This window comes from Anoplolepis gracilipes, chromosome 12, assembly GCF_047496725.1.
Source record: "Anoplolepis gracilipes chromosome 12, ASM4749672v1, whole genome shotgun sequence".
Taxonomy (NCBI): Eukaryota; Metazoa; Arthropoda; class Insecta; order Hymenoptera; family Formicidae; genus Anoplolepis; species Anoplolepis gracilipes.
This window is the reverse complement of record NC_132981.1, coordinates 4,885,077-4,909,589: the sequence shown is the minus strand read 5'-3', so window position 1 is coordinate 4,909,589 and position 24,513 is coordinate 4,885,077. Positions and strand designations below refer to the sequence as shown.

At 32.5% G+C, this 24,513-nt stretch overlaps 1 protein-coding gene across 2 annotated transcripts in view; it reads left to right on the top strand.

Annotated features, from left to right (window-relative positions):
- Snu (ABC-type transporter snustorr) overlaps window positions 1-24,513 on the top strand; it is a 52,328-nt gene that overhangs the window by 4,246 nt on the left and 23,569 nt on the right. The window contains exon 2 of one of the 2 annotated variants that reach the window (XM_072903440.1): window positions 2,900-3,161. In XM_072903440.1, coding sequence (XP_072759541.1) covers window positions 3,076-3,161 — 86 coding nt within the window. In that variant the 5' untranslated portion in view covers window positions 2,900-3,075. Of the gene's footprint in view, window positions 1-2,899; window positions 3,162-15,799; window positions 16,151-24,513 lie in introns of those variants that run through there. The other variant, XM_072903442.1, reaches the window with a different exon arrangement.

Below are 24,513 nucleotides of genomic sequence, written 5' to 3'. Positions count from 1 at the left end.
TTATTTTTTTTGTTAAAAGAAATATTGTTGTCCGTCTGACGTCGTCATCATGAATTATTCATGCGACTTGGATAACGCACGTCACAAACAAACAAAGAGATTTATAGAAATTCTTATAATTTATATGAAAAACATTTATTTTATTAAATGGAAAAAAATTATATTTCAACGGAGCACATGTGGGTAGTGGTTGTCATATTTTCGTGCGATTCGAGTTTCCATTTGCTTAGAAATATCCATTGTGCAGTGCGGTTTTGCGGTAATGGAATTTCATTTTCCGAGATCGCGTTTCTTAACCACATGCGAACATTTAGCATGTCTCAGAACATTAATATATTATATATTAATTAGAATCAGAGAGATGTGTGATATTTATATCAGAGATCGATCCTTCCAATTTATTAAACAACAATTTTATAGCAATCCAAAAGTATATTATACATAGATGTAGTATAAATAAATCATAGACATATAGAGTATAAATAAACGAAGTATTCTCTATAATGTTTGCAATACGTTTAATATAAGGGCTAAATAAAAAAAGAAGAGAAAAAAATATATTTAGTAATTTTCTCTCTCTTATTCAAACTTGTATATATATATATATACATGTAAATGCATTGCATTTGTGCACACTCATATTCGCCCATCTGGTAATCCCCATTAATCTTCTTTAGTTATAGAGAGACGGAATTACTGTTATATTTTTTCTATATTTCTATATATTTTTTAAACTGTCATCAACGTTCGATTTATATGTCTATAAAATACATTGTTGCTCGTGTATCATTTTTTACAACAATTAATGTGAAAAGATCTCTCTCTCTCTCTCTCTTTCTTTCTTTCTGCATCTAATGTGTAAATGTTGACCTCGAAATAAAAGAAGGATTTCTCAAAAGTTTAAAGTAAATTTATTATTGCGTAAAATTATGGAATAATTTATCAAATGAGGTCGTAGATTGTACGACAACAGAAGTGTAAATATAATATGAAAGTAAAAATTAAAAATCAAGATTATCTTCTTGGCAGACATTCTCAGTAACTATTATATTTCGAGAAAGTCTCGAAGAAAGTCTTTGGATCAAGGTTCAGCTAAAGATGGCAATCCTACTCCCATTGTTTGTTAATAATTCTTGCATTCTATAGTGGCGACTTAACGACTTGCAACTTCGCTTCTCGAAGAAAGATCGATCAAAATCACATCATTCGTGCATTCACACGAGAACCTCTTATCTTTACGCGCAACAGGTATTTCCCGGCGCTTTCACAAAAACGGGAAATTTTTTTCAGGTGGAAGTAAAGTTTCGTCTGTAATATCTATCTTCGAGAACGTGCGATTCTGCTGCTTTTAAAAGAGAAAGAGAAAAAAAAAGAGAGGAAAAGAGAGAAAGAGAGAGAGAGACGCCAGTGACCGTCAAGGTAAACGTGGCGCAAAGTCCTACAAAATTCTTGCGACATTACATACAGATCCGGTCGCGCTGCGGCTGAATATCCAGAATGCAGATTTTTCTTTTTCTTTTTTTTTTTTTTTTTGCGACATGCATTCGCGAAATACTCGATTATGGACTGATTTTGTCCGTGGAAGTTCGTGTTATTTTAATTCTCCTGGAAATATTGCGACAGATCTTTTTTTTCGTCTCATTTCGTTCGAATTCATGGATTACAGTAACATATAAAGATGATTGAATACCGAAGCTAGTAACTCTACTATTAATGAGATACGTGTGGTAATGAATGAATCACTACAGAAATATAAGTCGCGCTTACACGGCGAGTGTCAGCGTGAGATAACGTTATAGTTGCGCGCCATTCATGCTGTAAGAATTATTGTGGCACGTTACTACTATGAACCACGTGCGAGGATATTTTTACACAATTGAATCGCTAATGAACCTTCTTATTCTCTTCTTTGTTCAATCGTGTCCACAATTGGTATTCACTTACGTGCCAGAATAAATGTTACAACGGCGATTATCAAAATTTATTACTTGACCATTTCGATTACTTAAAATAGTCAAAAGCCTTTGATTAAATAGTTTAAGTAATGACTGCTATGGTTTTCTATGATTCTAAAACTATGTGTTTTCTCATTTACAGATATTTATCTTTATTATCTTTTTAACCAAAATGTCCGGTGGAAAAATTATCAAATATATTCTTTACATATTTTTTTTTCATCTTTACAACACTCTATGATAAAATGTTGTAATGTTAATATGTTTTATATATACTAGCTATCTTAAAATGTTCTATTTGATAACGGTACCCGATTAAGTAACATCCATAAACGAATTGGATCACGACACGCGTTCGCGTTTCCCGTACTTTCGATGGCTGGACGTTCAGTCGTATACTCTCGCTACTCCATCGTATCTCTGGTCCCCATAACGGCCGAGATATAGGTATATATATATCCTAACGAGCCAAGTAAAATGATCGTTATTCCCAGTAAAACGGCACAGCATTTTCTATTCCACTGGCTGACAGATCGTTATATACCACGCTTTCTTCCTAATGACCTCGAGCGTGCACAGCTTCACGCGACCGCGCTGAAGCCCCGTTTAAAGTTTCACTTTCCGCTATTGTCATGAATGAACGTTAAGCGCTCGTTAAAGCAATTTTGTGATATTTTCCCGCGATGGATGAGAAAACAACATTTACAAGTAAAATATTTCATGTCAAAGAAAGGTTGAAAAAAATTTAATAAAAAAATGTTTACGCAAAAATTTTTTTGGTAATGACGAGAGCAGATTTATTTATTATTACGGCTAGAAAAAAAGTATCATATTCCAAATGCGCAGGATGAAAACGGAATTTCACTTGACTATTCAATATAGTATCGTGTTATCGACACGCGTCGTCACAAGAGGAAGCCTCCAATAATCTGTTTAACTTTCAGCGCGTCGATCGTGCCAGGTGACGTGTTTTTAAGTGGAAACAAAAGATGCACCGTCGTTGTTGAATCAGCAATCGCACTCTTTCGCGCGTGAGTCCCCGCGAGAAACCTCAGGCCGTTTCAAGGCCTCGCACGCGAGGTGAAGCACATCAGATTTGCACGAAGTGGAAACGCTCACCATGGACAACAAAGGATTCCAGGATGAGGAGCGAGAGCAGCGGGCGAAGATAAAGAGGATGTTCAGCTGGAGCGACGGACTTCCCAGGTGAGTCTCGATTATTCATCAAAACGGAAGAAACCTCTCAGAGCTCTCGAGGCTTTTCCATTTTATATATATATATATTTTACTTTTTAAATGTAGAAAGTTTTATATAAAATATGTAAAAAGCGTACAGGTACACGCTGAATGTAAAACTCTGTGAAAATCAAAAGTGCTCGCATTTGTAGAAATGAATTCTCTCGCCGGCTATCTGACAGATTTCTTCTTGCACGCATAGAGAGATTATGCTCCGGAGAAATTTATGAATTTACTCATACATAGAGTATACGTAAGTATCGACACTATCGATTTTCGTTTCTCGAGAGCGGCTAATTATACGAGTCGAAATTCATGTATATCTATGCCGGGGCGTACATAGAGTATCTTACGGTCCAGTAGAACTTTCTTCGGTAGATTTCTAAAAGAGCTCTCAGCACTGCTTACGCATGCATAATTGCCAGGAATTTTTGATATTTCGGTGCATTATGCGCATTTTACAAATGCACTCAGTCTCGTACAAGGAAGAAAATCTATTTCTCTCTAACTGACAGCGCACAGGGATTTTGTAAAACGTTGTGAGACTTGTGAATTCTTCGCAAATTCTCGTTAAATATTGATGATCGTTTTATGATAAACACAGTCTGTTATGCGAATATCGGACTGTTTATTACTGAATTTTTATGCGATTATCGTGCTCACATCTTGTCTCGCGTATGACGCAGGTAAATTTTAATTTTGTACTCTTAATTCGTGAAAAATTCTTTGCTTTTGAGTGCGTGTAATTTTTTGCTTTAGGAGAAAAATATGATTTTGCGATAATTCCAAATGAATTATTTAAAGCATAAATGAGAATTTTAGGCCATCCGTGTAATAATTTCCGCTTGGAGTGTTATTTTTACGTACGCAATTTTCGAATAGAGAGGAACTTATACACCGCACATTACTCAGTAGGCTTACTTTGATGGGGTCGAGTTCGCAATCGTGCGTGAAAGTGGCCGGCAATGGTCGGTAAGAGACCGGACTACGCGCTTTGCCTGACTGCAGCATTATACAGTGAAAGGACAAACGCAAGCGAATGCACGCATGATCGTACGTAACGCATCCCAGATGTTAAAATGATTTTTCGACAATTTAGTGACAGGTTTTTTTCCTCTGAAAATACATTCTTGGATAGAAGTGAAAATATAAAAAAATATTATCAAAAAATAGTATTTAAAAAGTTATAAATAAACTAAATTTAAAAAAAGAATATGCAGAAATAAATAAAAAAGGGTAATAAAAAATATATGTACATACATAAAAGGAAACATCAGAAGATACATATGTAAATAAATTTTTAAATACAATAAAAATGTGTGACACAAAAAATTAAAATAAAAGGAAAAACATGGAATCTGAATATTAAACGCATTTTATACGCTTAATTTAAAGTCTCGACTATTTTTTTGAAGGACACTCTTAAAATTGCTTTATTAATTTATAAATGCCCGTTTCTCTTAAATGCTCGTGACATTAATCATAAAAATTGTATACATATAATAAATAATAATGTTATATGTAATAAATAATAATTTATAAATGAAAATGCCACTCAGTTACGAATAGTCGCATATTGCATTTTGTCTCGGAAATTAGGATATTTAATATTAGAAGTATCAAGCTGGTCTTCTGATCGTTCTTTTTCATTTTTTAGTAACTCATATCTTTTGTAAAAAATAGGCTTCTGAAATTTTATAACTTTTTATTTATTATTTCTTGTATTAAATAATTGATGAAAAGTTATAAAATTTTAGAATTTTATATTTTACACAAAAAAATTGGATATTAATCTAAAAAATAGAAACTATTAGAAATGATCGCTGTTAATGTTAAGTATCATTTCAAATTAAACTTGGAATATATGATTTATTACCTGACACAACCTGATACAACAGATTTTAAACATCATCCAAATCATAATATTATAGTAAATTACTTGAATTGTACAATAATTTTCAAGCATCAGCGTTTTTGCGTGACAAAAATCTGCTCCAATCATTTATTTTATATGGTACACCAATGCTAATTTATATATTAACACATGACATTTATAATGCTAAGTTTTTAATCAATTGATATGTTAACTATATGTTAATTCGCACATTGTTAGAGAAATTAACTTTACGATTTCTACGTTGATGCATTAGGTTTATACAAAAAGAGAGATATAAAAATATTTTAAGCTAAAGTTTTTTTTACTTTTCTAAATTTTGTTAAATTTCAACTAAATGTAATATAAAATTTTTGATTTTTTTTCTTAGAAAATTGGTATAATTTATTTTAATCTTTATAGGTAAAATAAGAAGTTACACGAAAATGAAAGTGTATCGCCGAGTTTGAAAGTCACATGCTTTGCATATTAAAATAACTACGCGCGATAATCGTCCTCAGTTATCAATATCAATATTACGAATACTTATCAACAGGTGTATCTTTTAAGTTAAGGTGTTCTGTTAGATATTTCTTCCAGGAGATGGCACTACAACTTCTCTTCTTTCTCTTCAACCACGAAGGTTCAAATTAGCATAAACATTTTTCTTATTTCGCAAATGCCTCATGTTAAGAAACGATTAACTCATCGACCTATTTGCCGATGCTGCAAAAATGCAAGCGTTACATCAATGATACCATTTAACCGCAATTCCACTCTTTATATTAAAATTTTCAACGATTATGCTAATATATATTTGTAGATTCTTGAATAAATTTACAGTTTCTAGAAGAAGATATGGGAATTATCAAATAATATACTGCTGCAAATTTTTAGCTCTTAAGTTTTTCAGTTAAATAAATTTCCAGTAATATTTCCGTAAATTAAAATCGCGACTTAAAAGGAATAAAAGCTTTGTTATTTTGTGTCATTTTGGAAATTAATTTGTAAAGTTTTTTTCAAAAGATAATTTCTTGAAAAAGATTAAAAAAAAAACAAAATTATACGTGTCAAAGAAACTATTTTCAATATGTTTCACAAATATAATATACATATATATGTGTGGATATGTTTATTTATTATTTTTTTCTGCCTTCTTAATATTCATAATGCAGCACTCCAAATAAGCATCTTAATTGCGCAAACACTTAATGTTCCTGTAAGCTTCCATTGACGACATAGAAATTGTAATCATTGAATGAAGGCCATGATCTTTTCGTTTAATTTGCATAAATGTTTCGCTTTTTGCAATAAGAAAATTTGTTGCGCGGTCATCATTCAAGTGCAAAGAGTTCAAAATATGTTTTTGAGACATCTATTCAATGTAATCGATTGACGTTATTGCAGTCTATGACAATTTTAAACACTTCTTATCACGTTTGACGTCGAAGAGATCAAATTTGTACAAAAACAGACATAAAGACCAATTAATTATATATAATTAGATTTGTATGTTTATTAATATATATAAAAAATATCTATACGTATGTGTATATGTACATATATGTTAATTGAAAACTGATTTGATTGCAATATAATTTTCTGTAAAGTGTCGAGATATTTCTTAAAGTTTGCCCAATTTTTTCCAATTACAATACATCTGTTTTCTCTTGAACGAATTTATTTCTGACTCTCTTTTTACAATAATAAAATAATGTATTTTTTATAATTTAAGTAATTGATATTTAAAATTAAATTAAAATTTAATAATGTTTTCTGAAATCTTTATTAATATTTGATGATAATGGTTTAATTTTTTCTTGTAGTTTATTTCCTTTCATTTTCGTGTAGTCTAAAATTGTATACTAAATTTTTAACCTTTAAATATTTTTATAATTAATATTTATTAAAAAAGCTAAAATATAATATTCAAGGTTATTAGATTAAAATCGCTATTATTTGATTAAAGATAGCAAATTAATCAAAAACGACCAAACTAGCCAAAAATTCCTTTATTTAATACCACGACGTTTCGACCATCTGATTGTGGTCCTTTTCAAGTGTCAATTGAAATAAAATGAAGAATGCAATAAAACGTGTTATAAAAGTGTCAATTAAACATTTCGCTCGTTGATGTGAGATATTAGTAAGGTAAACCTTCTTCTAGACAAGATGTGTCTCTTTATTGTGTTGGTTTACCTTACTAATATCTCACATCAACGAGCGAAATGTTTAATTGACACTTTTATAACACATTTTATTGCAGCCTTCATTTTATTTCAATTGACACTTGAAAAGGACCACAATCAGATGGTCAAAATATTAAATGGTCGTGGTATTAAATAAAGGAATTTTTGGCTAGTTTGGTCGTTTTTAATAATATATATTATTGTATTTCTTACCATATCTATGCACATATTATGAAAAATTAACTCTGAATTAAGAGACTTAAGATCTTACCAGCGAAATTGAGTGATAAACATTCGTGTGCGCTTGTCTCTCCCTTTTCTTTGGTGTTGTTTATATCTCTTGAATATTAAACGTGATTTTGTGCATTATAAATGAGCACGTGCACATGTAAACGGCATTAAAGATCGTTTAAGGCTACCTTATACCTCCTCCGGATATCATATCGATGACTTTAACAATACATGTAACTCAATAACTGCAAATAATTTCATATTATGTATTATAAGGATAAACATAGAATACGTTCTGTTTATTAAAACTTAGTTTTAAATATGTTAAATATCTTAAAAATGTGACGGATAATGATACCTCGTGATTTTTCATTTTATTAATTATCTAAAGCGCATAATTATAGCACGTATGTGTGATGTAGATAACATTCCACAAACGTTGTAAATTCAATATTTAAAAGTAATGTACATTCCAATGGAGTTTAATATTAAAACCGATATTTAAAACCGATAGAACAATATGATTATATTTCGCATCACGTACAACGTTATAGCTGCAGCTGCATTATGCAGGATGTAGTTTATATCGGTACTTCCTTTATTTATTATATTTTTAGATTCTTTGGCCAAAGCTCTATTTGGTTAACAAAATATTGCACTTAAAATATCTTATTAATTATATTTAACTAGAGATTTACAAATCAGCGTAAATTAGCTTGATAATATCGTCTGGTGATTCAACCGTCGCGTCGTTCTTGTACCCATTTTTTCTTTTCTGCAAAATTTATGCAGCTCATTTTCCGGGTGCAACCACACAAACATGACTGCGACTTAGATCATCATTCTCGGAAGACCCAAGTAACGTCAGCTCAATTAAGGGCCACAGGATATATTGCGAAACAAATATTTATCATATTTGTAATTAAGAGATTGAAGAAAAAAAGATACCCTCCAGTAAGCTGAAACTAATGCATTACTGTCTTGGAAAGAGGGACGTTTATTTATTCAACTAATTGCTGGTCAGCAGTAATGTCTGACATGGTTGTAATGACGTGGCATGAGGTATGCTGGTTCGAAGGTTACGCACACATATGAATCCGATGATGCAGATATGCATTTTTCGCGCCTATGTTTAACGAGCAACGCACGTGTCTTCGGGAGAAGGACCGGCAGAATAGTTTGAAAACTTTGCGACTTTATCGCGAGTTTTTCGTTCCGTCACGTTTTTCGAAAAATTGGCAGACACATGACGCGATTGTAAATCGATAAAAAAAAGAACGATACACTTTTTCCGTGTGTTTTGCGTCAATTGAATTAAACAATTTCTTCGCATTTTTAATCGTATAAAATTACAAATATTACACTTTTCATACGCGTCGATGATAATTACAATCTAAACATTCCAGCATTTTTGTAGTTTATTGAAATTTTATTTGAAATAATATATAGAATATATTTCATCAGATTTCTACATAACACGTAACAAAAAAAAAAGATTTAATTAAATGTTCGAGGAAAAGTTTAAAACTAACTCTTCTTTTTTTGTTAAAAAACTCGTCGGCTCATAAATAAAATACATCGATCTTGTTTAATTATCGACGCAGACACATTAAGCGCGTTATTACGTGAGTGTCCACAGAAGTTTCTCTTGCTCTGTTATGTCACGTAGCATTAATGCTGCGTCACTGAAACACACACGAAAAATCTCGCAGTTAGACCGTGCATCGTGCTGGACGTGGGGATTTCAGCCTCAGACTCGCGAAACACGCGGGGGAACGGAATTCCCGTATGTCCGAATATCGATACGACATACTCTCGTCGGACGTTCGATCGTTCTTCCTGGGATTTACGTAACCCAGCGGCAGCTGGACTGACCGCTTTCACGTCCACGCCGATGTCTTCGGCCGCGTTTAGCGACCTGGTTAGTCGATAATCCTATGATATTTTCTTACTTATTAGACACTTGATTGCTCGATCATAAAACGCGACAGAAAATCTATCAATCCATTTCAATCGAAGCATTTTAATCGTGAGTTAATTGTGTAATTAAATAAATAATCGTACAAATAAATGAAAAATATACAAATAATATAAGAAAGCAAATAAGATAATTAATCAATAAAAAAATTAACTGTGTGCAAAATCTAAATAAGATTGATATTTAAAAAAGATGAAAATATACGCACAAGGCTGTTCGATGTCACGTTGACAGATGTAACACTTGTTCACCGAATTAGGCCCGAGAAGATCGTTTTCAGTCTTCGTCGATGATCGTAATGAGGATCGCGTGCTGTCACTTGACCCGATAGTCATCGAGTGCATGCGCGCCGAAGCGAAGACTTTCGCTTTTGCACGAATGCATCTACGATGGTATAAAAATATCTGAAGATTCTCGGATCTTGATAACACAAATAAATATTTAGTATGTTTTAAATTTTTGTCTGTTTAAATATATGTATATATAGTTAATCGCATAAAATAATTAATTGCGCGAAAAAGAAACATATTTGTCATAAAATTATTTTAGGATGTTAACCCGTCTAAATAATCATCGAAATATGTAAATTGTTCTACAATATTTTTACATATTTTTACATATTCAAAATTGTTGGTATTATAAATTGTTTATTATATAATGCGTTTTGAGAGAGAGAGAGATATTTACTATTAATCATCAGTGACGTATAAACGTTCTCTTTCAGAACGTCTCACCGAATGTTCATAAATTTTAACTGGGAAACAAAAAGTAATATGTGCCCAACACATAGAACATTTTTAATTCTCAATTGCATTTATGGCAACAAGCCGCATTGCGTCATTGAGTTATTTTTATATCGCTAATGGAACCTTTGTATTAATGCTGTTCAATATTTATCCCGTGTACGAAAAACGTATAAACAGCGTAATATGTATTATATGACGTTTTCTTTCTTATTGACAGACAAATAAAGTGAATAAAGTACAAAATGAAGAATTCCTGTCCTTCATAAAGAATTCACACATTTTGCGTAACTTTCCAGTGAAACTCGATGTATATAAAGATGTATTTCTTGATTCCCAGCATTCTATTCTTACTGGAACCTTCTCCGGAAATGAAACTCTTATACTTTTTCTTGAAACAGACGAGTCTTTCCGTTCTTTCGATGATCGAAATTAATCAATTGTTGTACAACGATTGTACAAGAATAATGCAATAATAAGAATAAATTTTGTAAATGTTATCATAAATGGTACCATCGAGGGATATGTAGAAATCAATGGTATCACGCATCGCCTCAGGGTCGAAAAATATCAAAAGAGCGTACATATTTATGTGAGATTGGCGCGCGAAACGCTTTCACTATTTGGCGCGGCTCGGCTTGACGTTAAACGAAAATTCCGCCGCTGTCAAACGAGACATCCGCCTTCGGATTCTCGTTTCAATCCACTTTCGGTTTCATGCGAGACGTAACTAACACCTGTACAATCCGTTTTTTTATTTCTTCCAATAATATCTTAACATCTCAATTTCTTCTAATAATTTCGTATCTGTCACTCTTACTTACAATTAATATACCAAAAAGTAAACGTTTTTCTATTTTACACGAGTGCAAATTCTGCAGAATATATTTTAACTCGTGCAGAAAATAATTAACCTTTACTTCGTAACCTTATTGTTATTTTTAGCACCTTCTAATCGTACAAGATCAACATATTTTCGATAAGTTTATTAATATGTAAAAATCTTTTAAAAAATCTGAAAAAATTTATATAAAATCCTTTTTTAAGATTCTTCTAAATAAACATTAATAATAATAAATTTGAAAAATTTACTTAAATATATTGTTTTACGATTATTCGTTTTTGAGAAATTGACGCTGTTAGAAAACTCACGGACAATAATAACTCATCAGTATGGAATAAGGGTTAAAAGCGGTTGTAAAAATATGATCGACATCGCGCAATCGTCTTTGGCAAAAAAAACTCATTGACACTAATCAGTGATGCTGACTGCGTTAACAATTTCTTTGGAGACTCATGCGAGATTAGGATTAGTAATTTGACGAACATAACCGGCTCTTTATTTAGAGATTGGAAAATTCGAACGAGCTGTGAATTTTACGAAGGCGCACCTACCCTCGTACGAGACACGGTTGCGAATTCGCGATTGTAGTCTATGGTCCAGCACGTGCATATTTCAAGTTGAGCTACGCAATCGGAAGTGGCAGCTTTACAAAAATTTCTTGCTGAAATATTGCCAGTTGGGGACAATCGTGCGACTTCCTTCGTTGCAGACTCTGCGAAATATGCTAATGCGTGTTATTTCATATGCACGCCTGTCTGTTTGGAAATCCGCATGATACGGCAATCGATACGTCCTTGTGCACGCGTATAATTATTAATCCATCTACGACAAAAAAAAATGACAGGCGAATGTCTCTTAACGGCTGCAATTTTCTCGCTTACGCCAGCGCGATCTCTTACGATACAAATTTATGGTAACGCACTTGTTCTTTTACAAAATGAGAGATATTAATTGAATATTAATTTTTTATGCATTCTCGTGCGAATTATGTAAAATTTATTGTAAAAATTATTTTGTGAAAACAAAATATGGTTAGAAAAAATTATTAAAAACATCTGAAGAAATATTTATATCCTTAATGTTTAACAATCCAGGAGACTTTTAATCATAAACTTTAATTTATGTAATGAGATAATTACGATATATTCATAACAACGAGCATAATATTACGGCAGTCACGTGTTCAAAAGCGATATTAACGATAATCAGTTTGGGTCTTTTATCTCATAACGTTCGATATGTTTTAAATTTCATACATGTGGATCACAACATGCACAGTCCAATTTTCGACAGTATGAAAGAAAAAAAGAAAGATTCATAACACCCTGTTATTTAATCAGGTTCACATTACGTCAGGTGCTGTAGCCACGTTGCGCAATGCTAGGGAAAGTGCAGACCGTCTTGACCACTGCTATCATGGTGGCTACTTCATGACCTGAAATAAAATGTGAAGAACAATCATATTTTAATGACTCGGATGAACGATTCTCGGAGCAAATAAAAAACGTCTGAGGAAATATATTGTGTTCTATTCTTATCCGTTCAATTAAAACACACACACACACACAAATATATATATATATATATATTTGCGTGTAAAAGAAATTAGTTGACATGAGCGACCAATATTAGATTTAATTGCCTTATGTTGCATTGAGGTATACAGATCAAAAAAGACATGTCTCTTGAAAAAGAAGTGAGAAAGAGAGATACAAAAAATTCATAATTAATAATAAATGCTTGATTTTTTAAGAAAAAATATAATGGAAACTAATTTATAAGCATTACATTGCTGAAAGCATTCATCGAATTCAGCTTGTCATATTTAGTATATAATGACATACGTAGAGTAAACTAGGGGTATGATGGCAATACGCTGTATATTTTCTAATAATCGCTACATAGTACGCTTTTTTAGTCATTATCAAAAATAACCGATATTGTAAATACATCGATTAATGTCAATTTATTTTAGCAATGTAATCAAAGTCTAACTAAAAACTAATTAAGAAAGTTTAGGATAAAATAAGATAATAAATGATTTTTATAAGTTTCTACCTAATAATTTTTTATAATTCACCGTACCGTTCATCTCTGACTTCGGCTTCCGACAGGTACATACAGAGATATGTATTTGCGTACATTAACCGCACATAGGAAGTCACGACGATTCTTGTACAAGGCAACAATTATCAAGAACTGTATGTACAAGGAGAAAGAATTGTTTAAGAAAGCAAAAGATTACGTAAGCGAAGACACGGCTATTTTAAGCGATCGAGACCGCCAAAAGATTCCTTAACAACAATTTCAATATTCGAATTTATTGGAGCAGCATTTTGCAACGATATGACGCGCGACGTTTTCTTCACCTTAGTGACGCATTTTAGCAATCTCATTAATATTAAATTATTCTTATTATGAACACAAGAACGCGACATAAATTAAAAGCAGCAAAATTTCGTTAATAAAATTTTCTGACGAAGCAACGTTCATAAATCAAGAATGAATTATATAAAAAAGTGCTCCAGAAGAAAGATATCGGCATAGCTAATATTTCGCGTTAATAATCATTAATGTAAAATGTGAAAGTTCACCGGCAATTTATGCTACAATATCATTATCGACACATAAAGTGATTATTTTCCATTCATTTCATAACATGACGTTTCAACGTCCGACAAATTTTGCGACGCCGTTGTTGCCGCTTTGTTATCCAGGTTTTATAACGAGGATATTATTCGCAGTGTACACAATCACGAGATTTAAATGATTTCCACGGTCATTAACCTTCTATCGTGTTTCCTTGTTTCGCCGTTAAATGAATGAGTAGAAAGAATTTTTCACGCCAACAGGAAGAAATTAGACTCTCCGTCTATTAATCCTGTCTCGTTTAAGTTACATTAGCTTTTGTTATCTAATCAAACATAATCCATCTTATACAAGAGCAATTTTACATCTAATACTTTCTACAACGTTTCATATACCGCATATGTAAATTATTATAAAGGGATTTCTCTTATAAAGAAATTAAGTTTTTTTTTTTAATTTTTAAGGATTCTTAAACATTTATATAACCGAAAAAGAATTAAATTATATTTATACTCGTATACACAGTGTGCGTTTTATACGTACTCCTTGCTAAGCTCAAATGTCAAGTGACATCGACAGAATCTTCAGTATCTTATTATCGACGATAACAATGGCAAGGTGTTTTGCCAAATTAATTAGCGGAAGCGATCAAGCTGTATGGCTCAGGAAGTCGATGACTTGTGTCCTTGTCGATTGCAATTCGCTCGCTAATGTCGCGCACTAAACGTCATGATCATGGAATTACTCGACGAAGCGACGGCGACGCCCAAATTGAGAATTGTAGAGTAATAAGACATTCCTGACCACGGAAATAAGGACAAATGCGCGCGCATGTTTGCGCTGACCAATTTACGATCATTGCTAGAAAACCGCTAATCGACGATTAAATGAAAAATTGCAGGATGTATACGTTCTAAAGATTGAAAACGGAAATTGAGCAATCGGATAAAAAAAATTGCAAACGCAAATTATGTCCAATTTGGAAAAAAAATAACTTCACTTCTAAAGATAGATAAAAAGAAAAAAAAGAGAGAGATCAGCTCTTCAGACAAAGACTCTTTCGAGATGTAATATAAACGATATTTTTACGAAACATTCTATATGTAATGAGTAAAAAAAATTCTGTTCTAATGAATAAAAATAAAACGAAAAGCAAAAGACAATGACAAAAATATAAATAGAATATGACAAAGCAGTATCCCACCGATGAGAATCAGAAACGTCAAATTACATCAGACATTACGAACGGAAGTTGATACAAGCCTGAGAAGAGGAAGTCAATATGATAGTTGACGAATATAAGCGCGAATGAAGCGGAGAAAGTGATCTCCAAAACGGATCTTCGGATCGACGTGCGTCGAGGAACTGCCTTTCGCGAGCTAATGGGAAGGTAACTACAGCGCGCTGAGATGAGCGAAAGCGTCGTCTGCACGGTTTGATCAAATCGACTTCTTGAAGATAGAATCAGTCACACCATCCGCGAATAAAATCGATGGGTCTTATATGTCACTGCAGCTGATATAAAGTAGCCGAAGATATTTTCCATTATTTTCATCTTATCTAGATTTCTTTTTGTAGAGTACTTGTATTTAGTTAAACGACTTGAAAATGAAAGATCTTCAATTTCAATCATAATATTAGTTAATTAATATATTAATTTATGTATTAATGTATTAATTAATATTTTAATACAGTATATTAATTAATAGAGTAATATACAATTTTAATTAATACTATATATTATATAATATATTAATTAATGTGAAATCTTTAATTTCTGAATTACTTTGAAAGAAATAAGAATCTTTTGCAGAAATATATAGTTTTATATAAAGTTTTAAGACATTTACATAATTCTTTTCATGTCAATTAATTTTTGCTCAGCTGAGAAGGACAGCGCATTGCAATTAACAGGCAAAGGCGATCAGCTGATAATCAGCTGGAAAACTGTCAAGAAAGTCAGAGGAGAAAATCAGCGCGACGGTCGAGGGATCGACCAAAGGGACGAAGAACGACGGTGTGGTCGAATGCAACAGGTGAAGGAAGGCAAGGCAGGAGGGAAAGCGTTTGCCGGAAAGAGAGCGTCGGGGGAATCCTACCTACGAGGAGAGGAAAGAGAAGTGCGAACGCGCGACGACGCTACCGACGCGCACGAGTCCACTCGATGTCGGTCCTCAGTCTCGCGTCAGGACTCGAAAGCCACAGTGAACCCGGTCGATGATCGATCGGCCGACTATCGTCTCTCCCTCGTAATCCTCTCTCACGAGGCGCAGGGCGCAGGGTCGGAAGTCGGTGCGCTTGGTGGTTTGTTAAACGCAAGGGTGTCAGTAGTGTGTGAGCCAGCTAATAAATCAATCGGTGAACGTACCCCGATGCTGCCGATCGTCGCGTTTACTCGCCCAAGTTCCTCAATTACATCGTGGTCCGACAGGAATTACACTTGAACAGATCTTGAAAGACTTCAACACTTTTGCATACATTGTCGGTGGAATCATCGCGGAACTGTAAAAAGGTATTGCTTTCACAGTTGTGGAGCTGATAAAATGATTACATATAACAATTATATATAGTATAATTATATTATATTACATATAATTATTCTTGATTAAAATTTCGTCTATGTAAATGGTAAATTTACAAAATTGACGTATGTCTCGAAATGAAATATTTAAACTTTTTTAATTTTTATTTATTATCAATAATTGATTATATTACTATTTCATGAAGCTTATAAAGTTGCTTGATTAATTTTAAAGTAAAAATAAATAGTAAAATTTTAATATTATTTTAACAAAAATTAAATTTCTACCTCGTTTATGTGTCGAGATATTTAATATAAAAAAAGTTACAACACACACAATCGTGACTCAGACGTTTGTTAAAGAAATGGCGGCTAAAATCTTGCATAAGAAAAACTGAAGTTAAAAGCTAATTAATTTATTGCTACTAAACTTAATATTTCCGCATAGCATTTCAGTTTTAGCCTGTTTATTAATCACGCAACAAAATTTTTAGCCTTGTATAAAACAGAGAGATTCCTAATTAAGATAAAGTGTTAAAACGCGTAAAAGCACGTTTAGTCGAACAAGCAATATGTGTAGGTGCGAAGGAACATTTACGAAGAGTCAATACTCCTCTCTGTGATACTCTTTACGTCCGAAAGGTTCTATGATATCTAGAATATCTTGTCAAACAATCCATTACGTCTGCCAACACGCGCCTCACATTCATCCTATATATATTCGCATCGATCCCGACGTAAGAGAGCTAAAGAATTTCAAGAAAGAATGTAAGCAGAAAGTTGCTAAAAATCCACGATATTTAATTTAAGGAAACCGTTATTAATGGAGAATTATGTATATGCTCTACCATGGTACTCCAGTTGATTTTTATCTGGCACAAAAACCCGAACCGATGAAATTTCTTCGACTTCATGACACACATATTCTTTGTTAAAATTGCTTGTAAGTGAAATTCTTTCTGAAATTGGCTAAATTTTTCTCCGCGCGGCGCGAGAAAGTGGTCTAAATTGTGGTCTTGAAGAATCATTTTCTAATCCAGCAGTGATCGAGTCCGACTTTGATTTCCCCTCATCAGTAATCACATAATAAAATTATAATAATAAATTATAATAAAATTCAAAACAAAAAGCACTGACTCAGAAATTGTGAAAAAAAACGAAGGAAATATAACTATCTTTGAAGAAAATATCATTATTATTAATCTTCATTTTTTAAACAAATTTGATATTCAAAATGTTTCAATTTTCCAGTCTTCCCGAAGACTTTATACCTTAATAAATAACATGCAAAAGTAACATGCGTTACAAATAATTGCAAAAATGCGTTGTATTTATTGACGCACATATTTATATTATTATAGAAATTGATGTCAGTCTTGACTGTGATTCAATTTTGATTGGATCGAGAAATCAAATTCGAAAGGAATTATTACAAGAATATGCTATTGCCACATTAAATGCATTATACGATAGAAACGTATGTTGTGTAGAGAGACTCGCGGTATATTCGCAGCGCATCGTTGGTCTCACGTAATAGAAGAAACGAAGTTGTGTTTCTGATGATACCGGAACACATGCTGCAGTGAAATCGAACGTCACGAGGCAAACGTCCGTCTTCGAGCCATCTTCACACGTGCATTAACATTTTCCACCTCTCGTTTTTAAAAAAAGATTAACTTCCGACCGATCTCTACACCAAACTCTTTTCCATTGTATAAGGATTGACTTGTTACATAATAATATATATATATTTTTTAACTGTTTTTCATAAAAAGCAACGCGTTCATAAACTTAAAATACAAATTACTTTGTGCAAAGATTAGATGTTTAAAAATTCTTGGCTTATTGCATTTTTATATAAATTTTTGTATTAAGAAATGTATTTCTCGCTCTGTTCTTTCAACTCTCTTTTTCTTATTGTCAGATATAATGTTTTTCAAAACATGATATATTATTTTATTATTAACCTTTGACTGTTTAAGATAATAAATTTTAGAAAAGAAAATAAAACATAATCTTGAAAAGTCAAAAAAAATTGAAAGGCGAGAGAAATCTAGAATTTTTCAGAATTAAAAAATATATACGAGAATTTAAACAATACACGAGCCATTCTTTTGAACTTTATTGGTCACTGACATTTAAAGTTCTTAGAACGTTAATGTTGCATAAAAGATTTAAATTACGACAGAAAATACTCTTAAAGAAGATGGAATCCCAAGTGCATTGACTCCTGGTTTAATGATCATAGAATTTCTGGATTAATTAATCACTCTCGAAGATAGACGATAATATATATCTGGTAGCATAATAAGAAGAAATCCCACGACGATATCGAGCCGCGATGTGAAAGACCGAGAGAAATATATACTTTCTAGACGGCATTAGAAGGAAAATGTATCCGCAAGTTAAACATACCCGCGGCAGAAGTATTGTTTCGTCTCTCGCGATGAAACTGCGCACATAAGGTCAGAGGTAGCAGTCGTTGTCATAACGCTTTCATCTTGATGTTTATATCGTAAGGGGAAACCTATCATGTGATATGGTGTATAAAAAATATTTCCAATCACTCTTTTACACATCTCATTATCAAAGAAAAATATTGGAAACGTGTTGACGTAAAATGGAGTACGAAAAGAAATATCTAACTCCACTAAATTTATGTAATTTAATACATAACGCGTTACAAGAAGATTATGTAAAACAATATTTTATTTAAAAAAATTAAAATTATATCGGCCGTTAATCGAGAAAACGTAATATGCCATAAGTTTCAATATCTCTCGCTAAATCTATGCAACGATATTAAATGCAACCGTGACGGTTATGCAATAACAAGAGCCCGCTTGGAAAAGGAAAACTAAAAATATGTTCTAATTCGCCGCACGCTCGTGCCTTGCAGAAGCGCGAGTTGCAAAACGGCCGGGGAGATTAACTCGCGGGCGTTAATTCGCGTGATGGCGCATTGTCTGAAAAAAAAAAGAGGGACGAAGGTAGAGCGCGAGCTCGCGATATTCGCACGCTTTCTCGCGAAAACCCCTAAAGATTGCCTAACCCTTGCTTCTTTCTCGCTTCCTTCTTGCGCGCGACAGCCGCGATTTTTCTATGCGTATCCTCTTCGCGTACGTTTATCCTGAGAACGTCAGCCGCGACGGATTCGCATGCGAGCGAAACTTCACCAGAGAGCAGTATTCATGTGCAAAGGAAATGGCGAGGCTTGGGTTATTCCGTTTTTAAAATATTTGCTTACTTGAATTATTTGCCGATTGTATGATCTAACATGGAATATAAATTATAATAAGTAAGGAAAGAGGATTTAACTTTAACAACTCTTGGGAAATTCTTTCTTTGTTATTATATTGTAATGATGCTAGTTTGAAATCCTTCCGTTCATGCAAATGAGTCTGCGCTGGTAATACAGACATATAAAAAAGATCTTCTCAATGATATGAAAACAATGAGACATATAAAATCAAAGAATTCTAATATATTTGTCTTCGATAAAAAACATGTAATATTATTTTTTTTGTTATTAATCTTATATTAATCAAATACGTTCTGTTAATTAAAAGTTAAACGTCGGAAATTATTTTAAAAAAGAAAAAAACTTTCTTGTCGTCGTAAAAATATTACTTGCTGTACTTCGCTCACGCCGCTTTTTTTCATAATATTTTAATTGCTCTGCAAAAATTGCAGATCGTTTTTTATTCTAAGGATAAGAAATCTGTTAAATATTCATCATAGTTGAAGATAAAAAATTATACAATCTCAAAAATAAATTGACGATCTCTTATAGGTATATAATTTTTCAGACTTCGTCGCCATTGCTGTTGGTCACGCAAATTTGTTTTATATAAATTATTATTAAATTATTATTAATAATAATATGTATACATGTGTTTTCTAAAATTTTTACACGGTGTATATCTAAGATTTATAACGCTCGTTTTCTTTAAGCAATCTGAGATATAGTTACAATATATAAGAATATGATTTGAAAAATTAGAGTTTGTTATGGTTGTTTTTGTTCTTTTCCTAAATTTATCTACGATGCATTTCCAACAGATTTAGCCCAGTGAGAAAATGACAGGTCGGAAAGGTAGCTATTAGACGTCCACGTCTAATAGACAGCTGGTAAAAGTTTTTACGATTTGTATTTCTCACTAGAAACTCACTTAATTTGAACATAATATTATAAATGTAATCTAAATATAACTCAATCCAATATATAATATTGCGACGAAAACAATAATATTCAAGTGCACTTGCAATTTATGATGAGTTTGCATAATGTATTTTCTTATTGCAAATATAAATTAAATAAACATTAACAAAAAAGGTGAGTCTGTTTTTTGTAAGCTGTTCATTGTTTCTTTGTTCTATTCATCATCGCGTGTAATTTAAATGTTTGAAAAAAACTGAACGATAACGTGGAGATTGTATGTAGATATTGTGTTGATTATACATATGTACGTTCCGAGAAATTATGAATATACCTCTTGGAAAGGGTAATACGGTCAAATGTTTTTAATTGCGCTGTCTCGTCTGATGTAATTGCACGAAAGAACTTGCTTGCTTAGTTGTTTTTATAACATCTAGACTATTTTTTCTCATATTTATTGTCTCTTATATACACATGTACGTAATTTGCAGATGAGTCTCGATTTTAAGAGATCACCTTCCGGGATTATCTCTCTTGTTATATTCGAAAAAAATACAAACCAATGATTTCATGAATTGTTACCTGACTTTATTCTATATGTTTACGATTGAGAATTCGCAAAGCAATCAGATGACGTTCGAATATGATCGGCCAATCGAGAACGGCTAGGTTTCGCTAGGTTTAGATATAGCGAGAATTGCTTCAAGGAAACATCGACGGTTCAAAGTACAAGATCAAAGTGTTTACGTGTTCTTAGCTGTCATAGAAGCCTGCAGATTCACGCTATGCATCACCCGAAGGGGTTACAGACAGACGCGATAAAAATTGTCAACGAAAAAAAAAGTGGCACAAAAAGCAACTCGTGCGATGTGCATTGTGTCGCTAAGTGAATTGTGCACATACATGCGTTACATAATCGAAATCAACATGATTGTCTTGGAACTCAACTCCAGCTGAATGAAGAGTATCAATACTTTTGTTTATTTGCTATGAAATATATCAAGAGTTTTATATTTCATCATTTTACTTGACGTCAAATATTAAAAGTATTATTAATCGGTATTATTAATAATAATAATAATTAGAGTGACATTTATTAATACGTTCGTTTGTTAAACAAATTTGGATAATTAAGTAATAGGCTTTTACGAGCAAGCTATAGGTGTTTGTTTCGGTTTACTATTTATAATACATCAATTTGTTAAAAGACATAAAATAAAATTAAAAGAAAAAAATGGGACGTTTCAACAATAACTTTTGTTTCTTTAGCCATTATAAATTAATCAAAACTTACAATCATACAGATTTTCAAATTCTTAAACGCAATGTTAGAAGTGTTAATGTGGCAGATGTCATAGTGTTGTTGTGAGCCGTTTTAGTCTGAGTCAATCAACTAGAATACATGAACCTTCGTGGAATTTGGTGTTCGTTTGTTGATTTTTTATTAATAATAATCCATATTATCGGTATTATTAATCCATTATCATTACTCTCTTGAAAATATTGATGCCATTAGATACTTAAAGTAAGCACACTATTAAGTATGTGAACATCATTAAATATCTGCTAAAATAGAAAATTCACGTCTTATATCTAGTCAATATAATTATAAAAAAAAGTAAAAATATTATTACTCAATATAATGTTATTTGACAAATTAAACATCTTAAAGGGTATCGATTTTGACAGCCTGTGCTGTCGAAATTATGTACCGGAAGCCATAAATATTTGCCTATTGATCACGAATGTCTTGTTTTTCGATTTGTCATCGCGACCCTGGGAAAGATGACAACAGAGTCTCACCCCGCGAAGGCGCGATGAAATGTAGAGAGAAATGACGAGGCAAAGTCTTACATGATAAATTAATAAACAATAAATAAAAATAAATAAAAAAACAAATAATGTATAATTTTGACAGCCTATCATCGAAGCCATAAACATTTGCCTATTGATCGCGAACTTAAACAGTGTCTTCTTTTTCGATATGTCATCGCGAACCCGGGAAAGATGACAACAGAGTCTCACCCGGCGCAGACGCAATGAAATGAAAGAAATCTACCCGACGAAGGTCGGAGGCGTCGCGCGACACTTGGTCATTAGAGTCACGCTCGAAAATCGCGCGGCCAGCGTGCAGTATCGCGGGTGGAATCCGTGACGATGTGCTGGAAATGTGCCAAGGTCAGTTGCGGGTGCGGATATTAAAGCGAAAGTGGTGCAACGCGACTTGGTAGCGTCGAAATAAGCGAGGCGGGACCAAGCGAAGCGTTCTCCAAACCCTCGGGGGCCCGGTGAAACATAAACGACACCGGTATACCGTCCTTCTTACGTAAGCCGCGTAAAGCGCACGCGGAGATGGTATGTAATGTAAACATACCGTGTAACAAGAGGGAATGCCATTTCGAAATTAACATTTCGGATGAAACTTTGTAGAAAACTTACCTTGGGATGCTCGGTAGTATCGTCGAAATGATTCATATAAAATTGGAGCATTTTGTAGATTTTTTTACAATTTTATCACACAAACGTCATCGTATTCAGTTTATATATTTTGTCTTTCTCTCTTTCTTTTTTTTTTGTCTACAAGATTTATAAGATTGTTGTATCGAAGCGGAATAATTAATGTTTCCGTAAGATTTCCATATTGTAGGAAGCATCAACAAAATTATTTACATAAAATTAGTATTTTGTAAATATTTAATTATTTTAATATACAATCATCCATTCATCATCGTATTTATATTTTATTTCTCTTTTTTTTTCTACCAGATTTTTTAGATTAGTGAAACGAAATAATTTTATTTTTTTCGTAAGATTTCTATATTTGGAAAGCACTATCAAAATGATTTACATAATAGCGGAGCATTTTAACATAGATTTTTTAATAATTATAACATACAAACGTCAACTGCTTATTTAATTTATATTTTTTGTTTCTCTCTCTCTCTCTCTCTCTCTCTCTCTCTCTCTCTCTCTCTCTCTCTCTCTTTTTACAATAATTTTAAAATTGATTTACTGAAGTAGAGAAATTTTGTTTTTATAGCTGGAAGTTGCAAATGTTATTTTGAACGAGTGATTTAGTAATTTGCCCGCTTCTGACGTCACAATTACAAATAATAAATACGTATAACAGGTTACGTGTACTTTAGTCGTAATTTCGCGTAAGCCGCAAAGTTTCACTCGAATATAATTTAGATCAACGGTTTTATTTCCTCATGAAAATACTTACAGAGATAGACGATTATATGTATAGTGGTCGCGAATGAGCGATTCTGTCGTTGAGACAAATAAGGTGCCATTACGTTATAATTATATAAGCGTCGCGGGTGTATACAAGCTTACGCACATAGGATATTATAAAATTCATAATAAAATAAAGAAAGCATAATCCGTTATCAAGCCTACGTTCGAAGGCACTGTAAGTAATATATAATTGCGTGTTGAAAAATACCTTTTGAATACCAATTCTGTTTGCATAAGTCTGAGTCAACTTATTTTAAGCAACTGCCGAAACTGAAGAAGAGTCTAATATAGACGTCATAAGTGACGTATCATCTATCAATCATTTGTCACTAGAACCGATATATTTTGAATATGATTATTAAATATCGTATGTTTACAATTGCGCACAAAATAATTCGCATTTTTTTACATTTTTCTTCTTCAAATTTATATCTTTGTATGTAATTTAGTTTTTTTATAACTTAAGAACAAATTAATATTGTATTAATAAATTATTTATACTAATGCTATACTCATTATCCAATTAATGTGCCATTAGAAAGAGATTTCATTGATTGCAGACGAGCATAGACTGAAAGTATTCACAAAGTTTCCGGACTCAATTCAGGCTAAATGTCTACCAAAAGCTTTCAAGGCTATCTCTTATGTGGAATCGGATATATAATTAAAAAGTCAACGCACGTATCTTTAAACGGTGGACATAAATTGAGCAATCACGCTTGTATATTTGAAAAATAAAAAAAAACGTATATAACATTTAATTTAAATTTTTATAACTTATATTAATAAATTTAAATATATAAGTAAGATAATTGCACACACAATTAAGTAAGATGATAATTAAGCATAATTATTAAACGGAAGTGAGACGATAATTAAGAATAATTATTAAACGGAAAAAATTTCGCCTTTTTTGTTTCCAAAAAGTATATAAAAAGCAAGCATGAATCTTGAA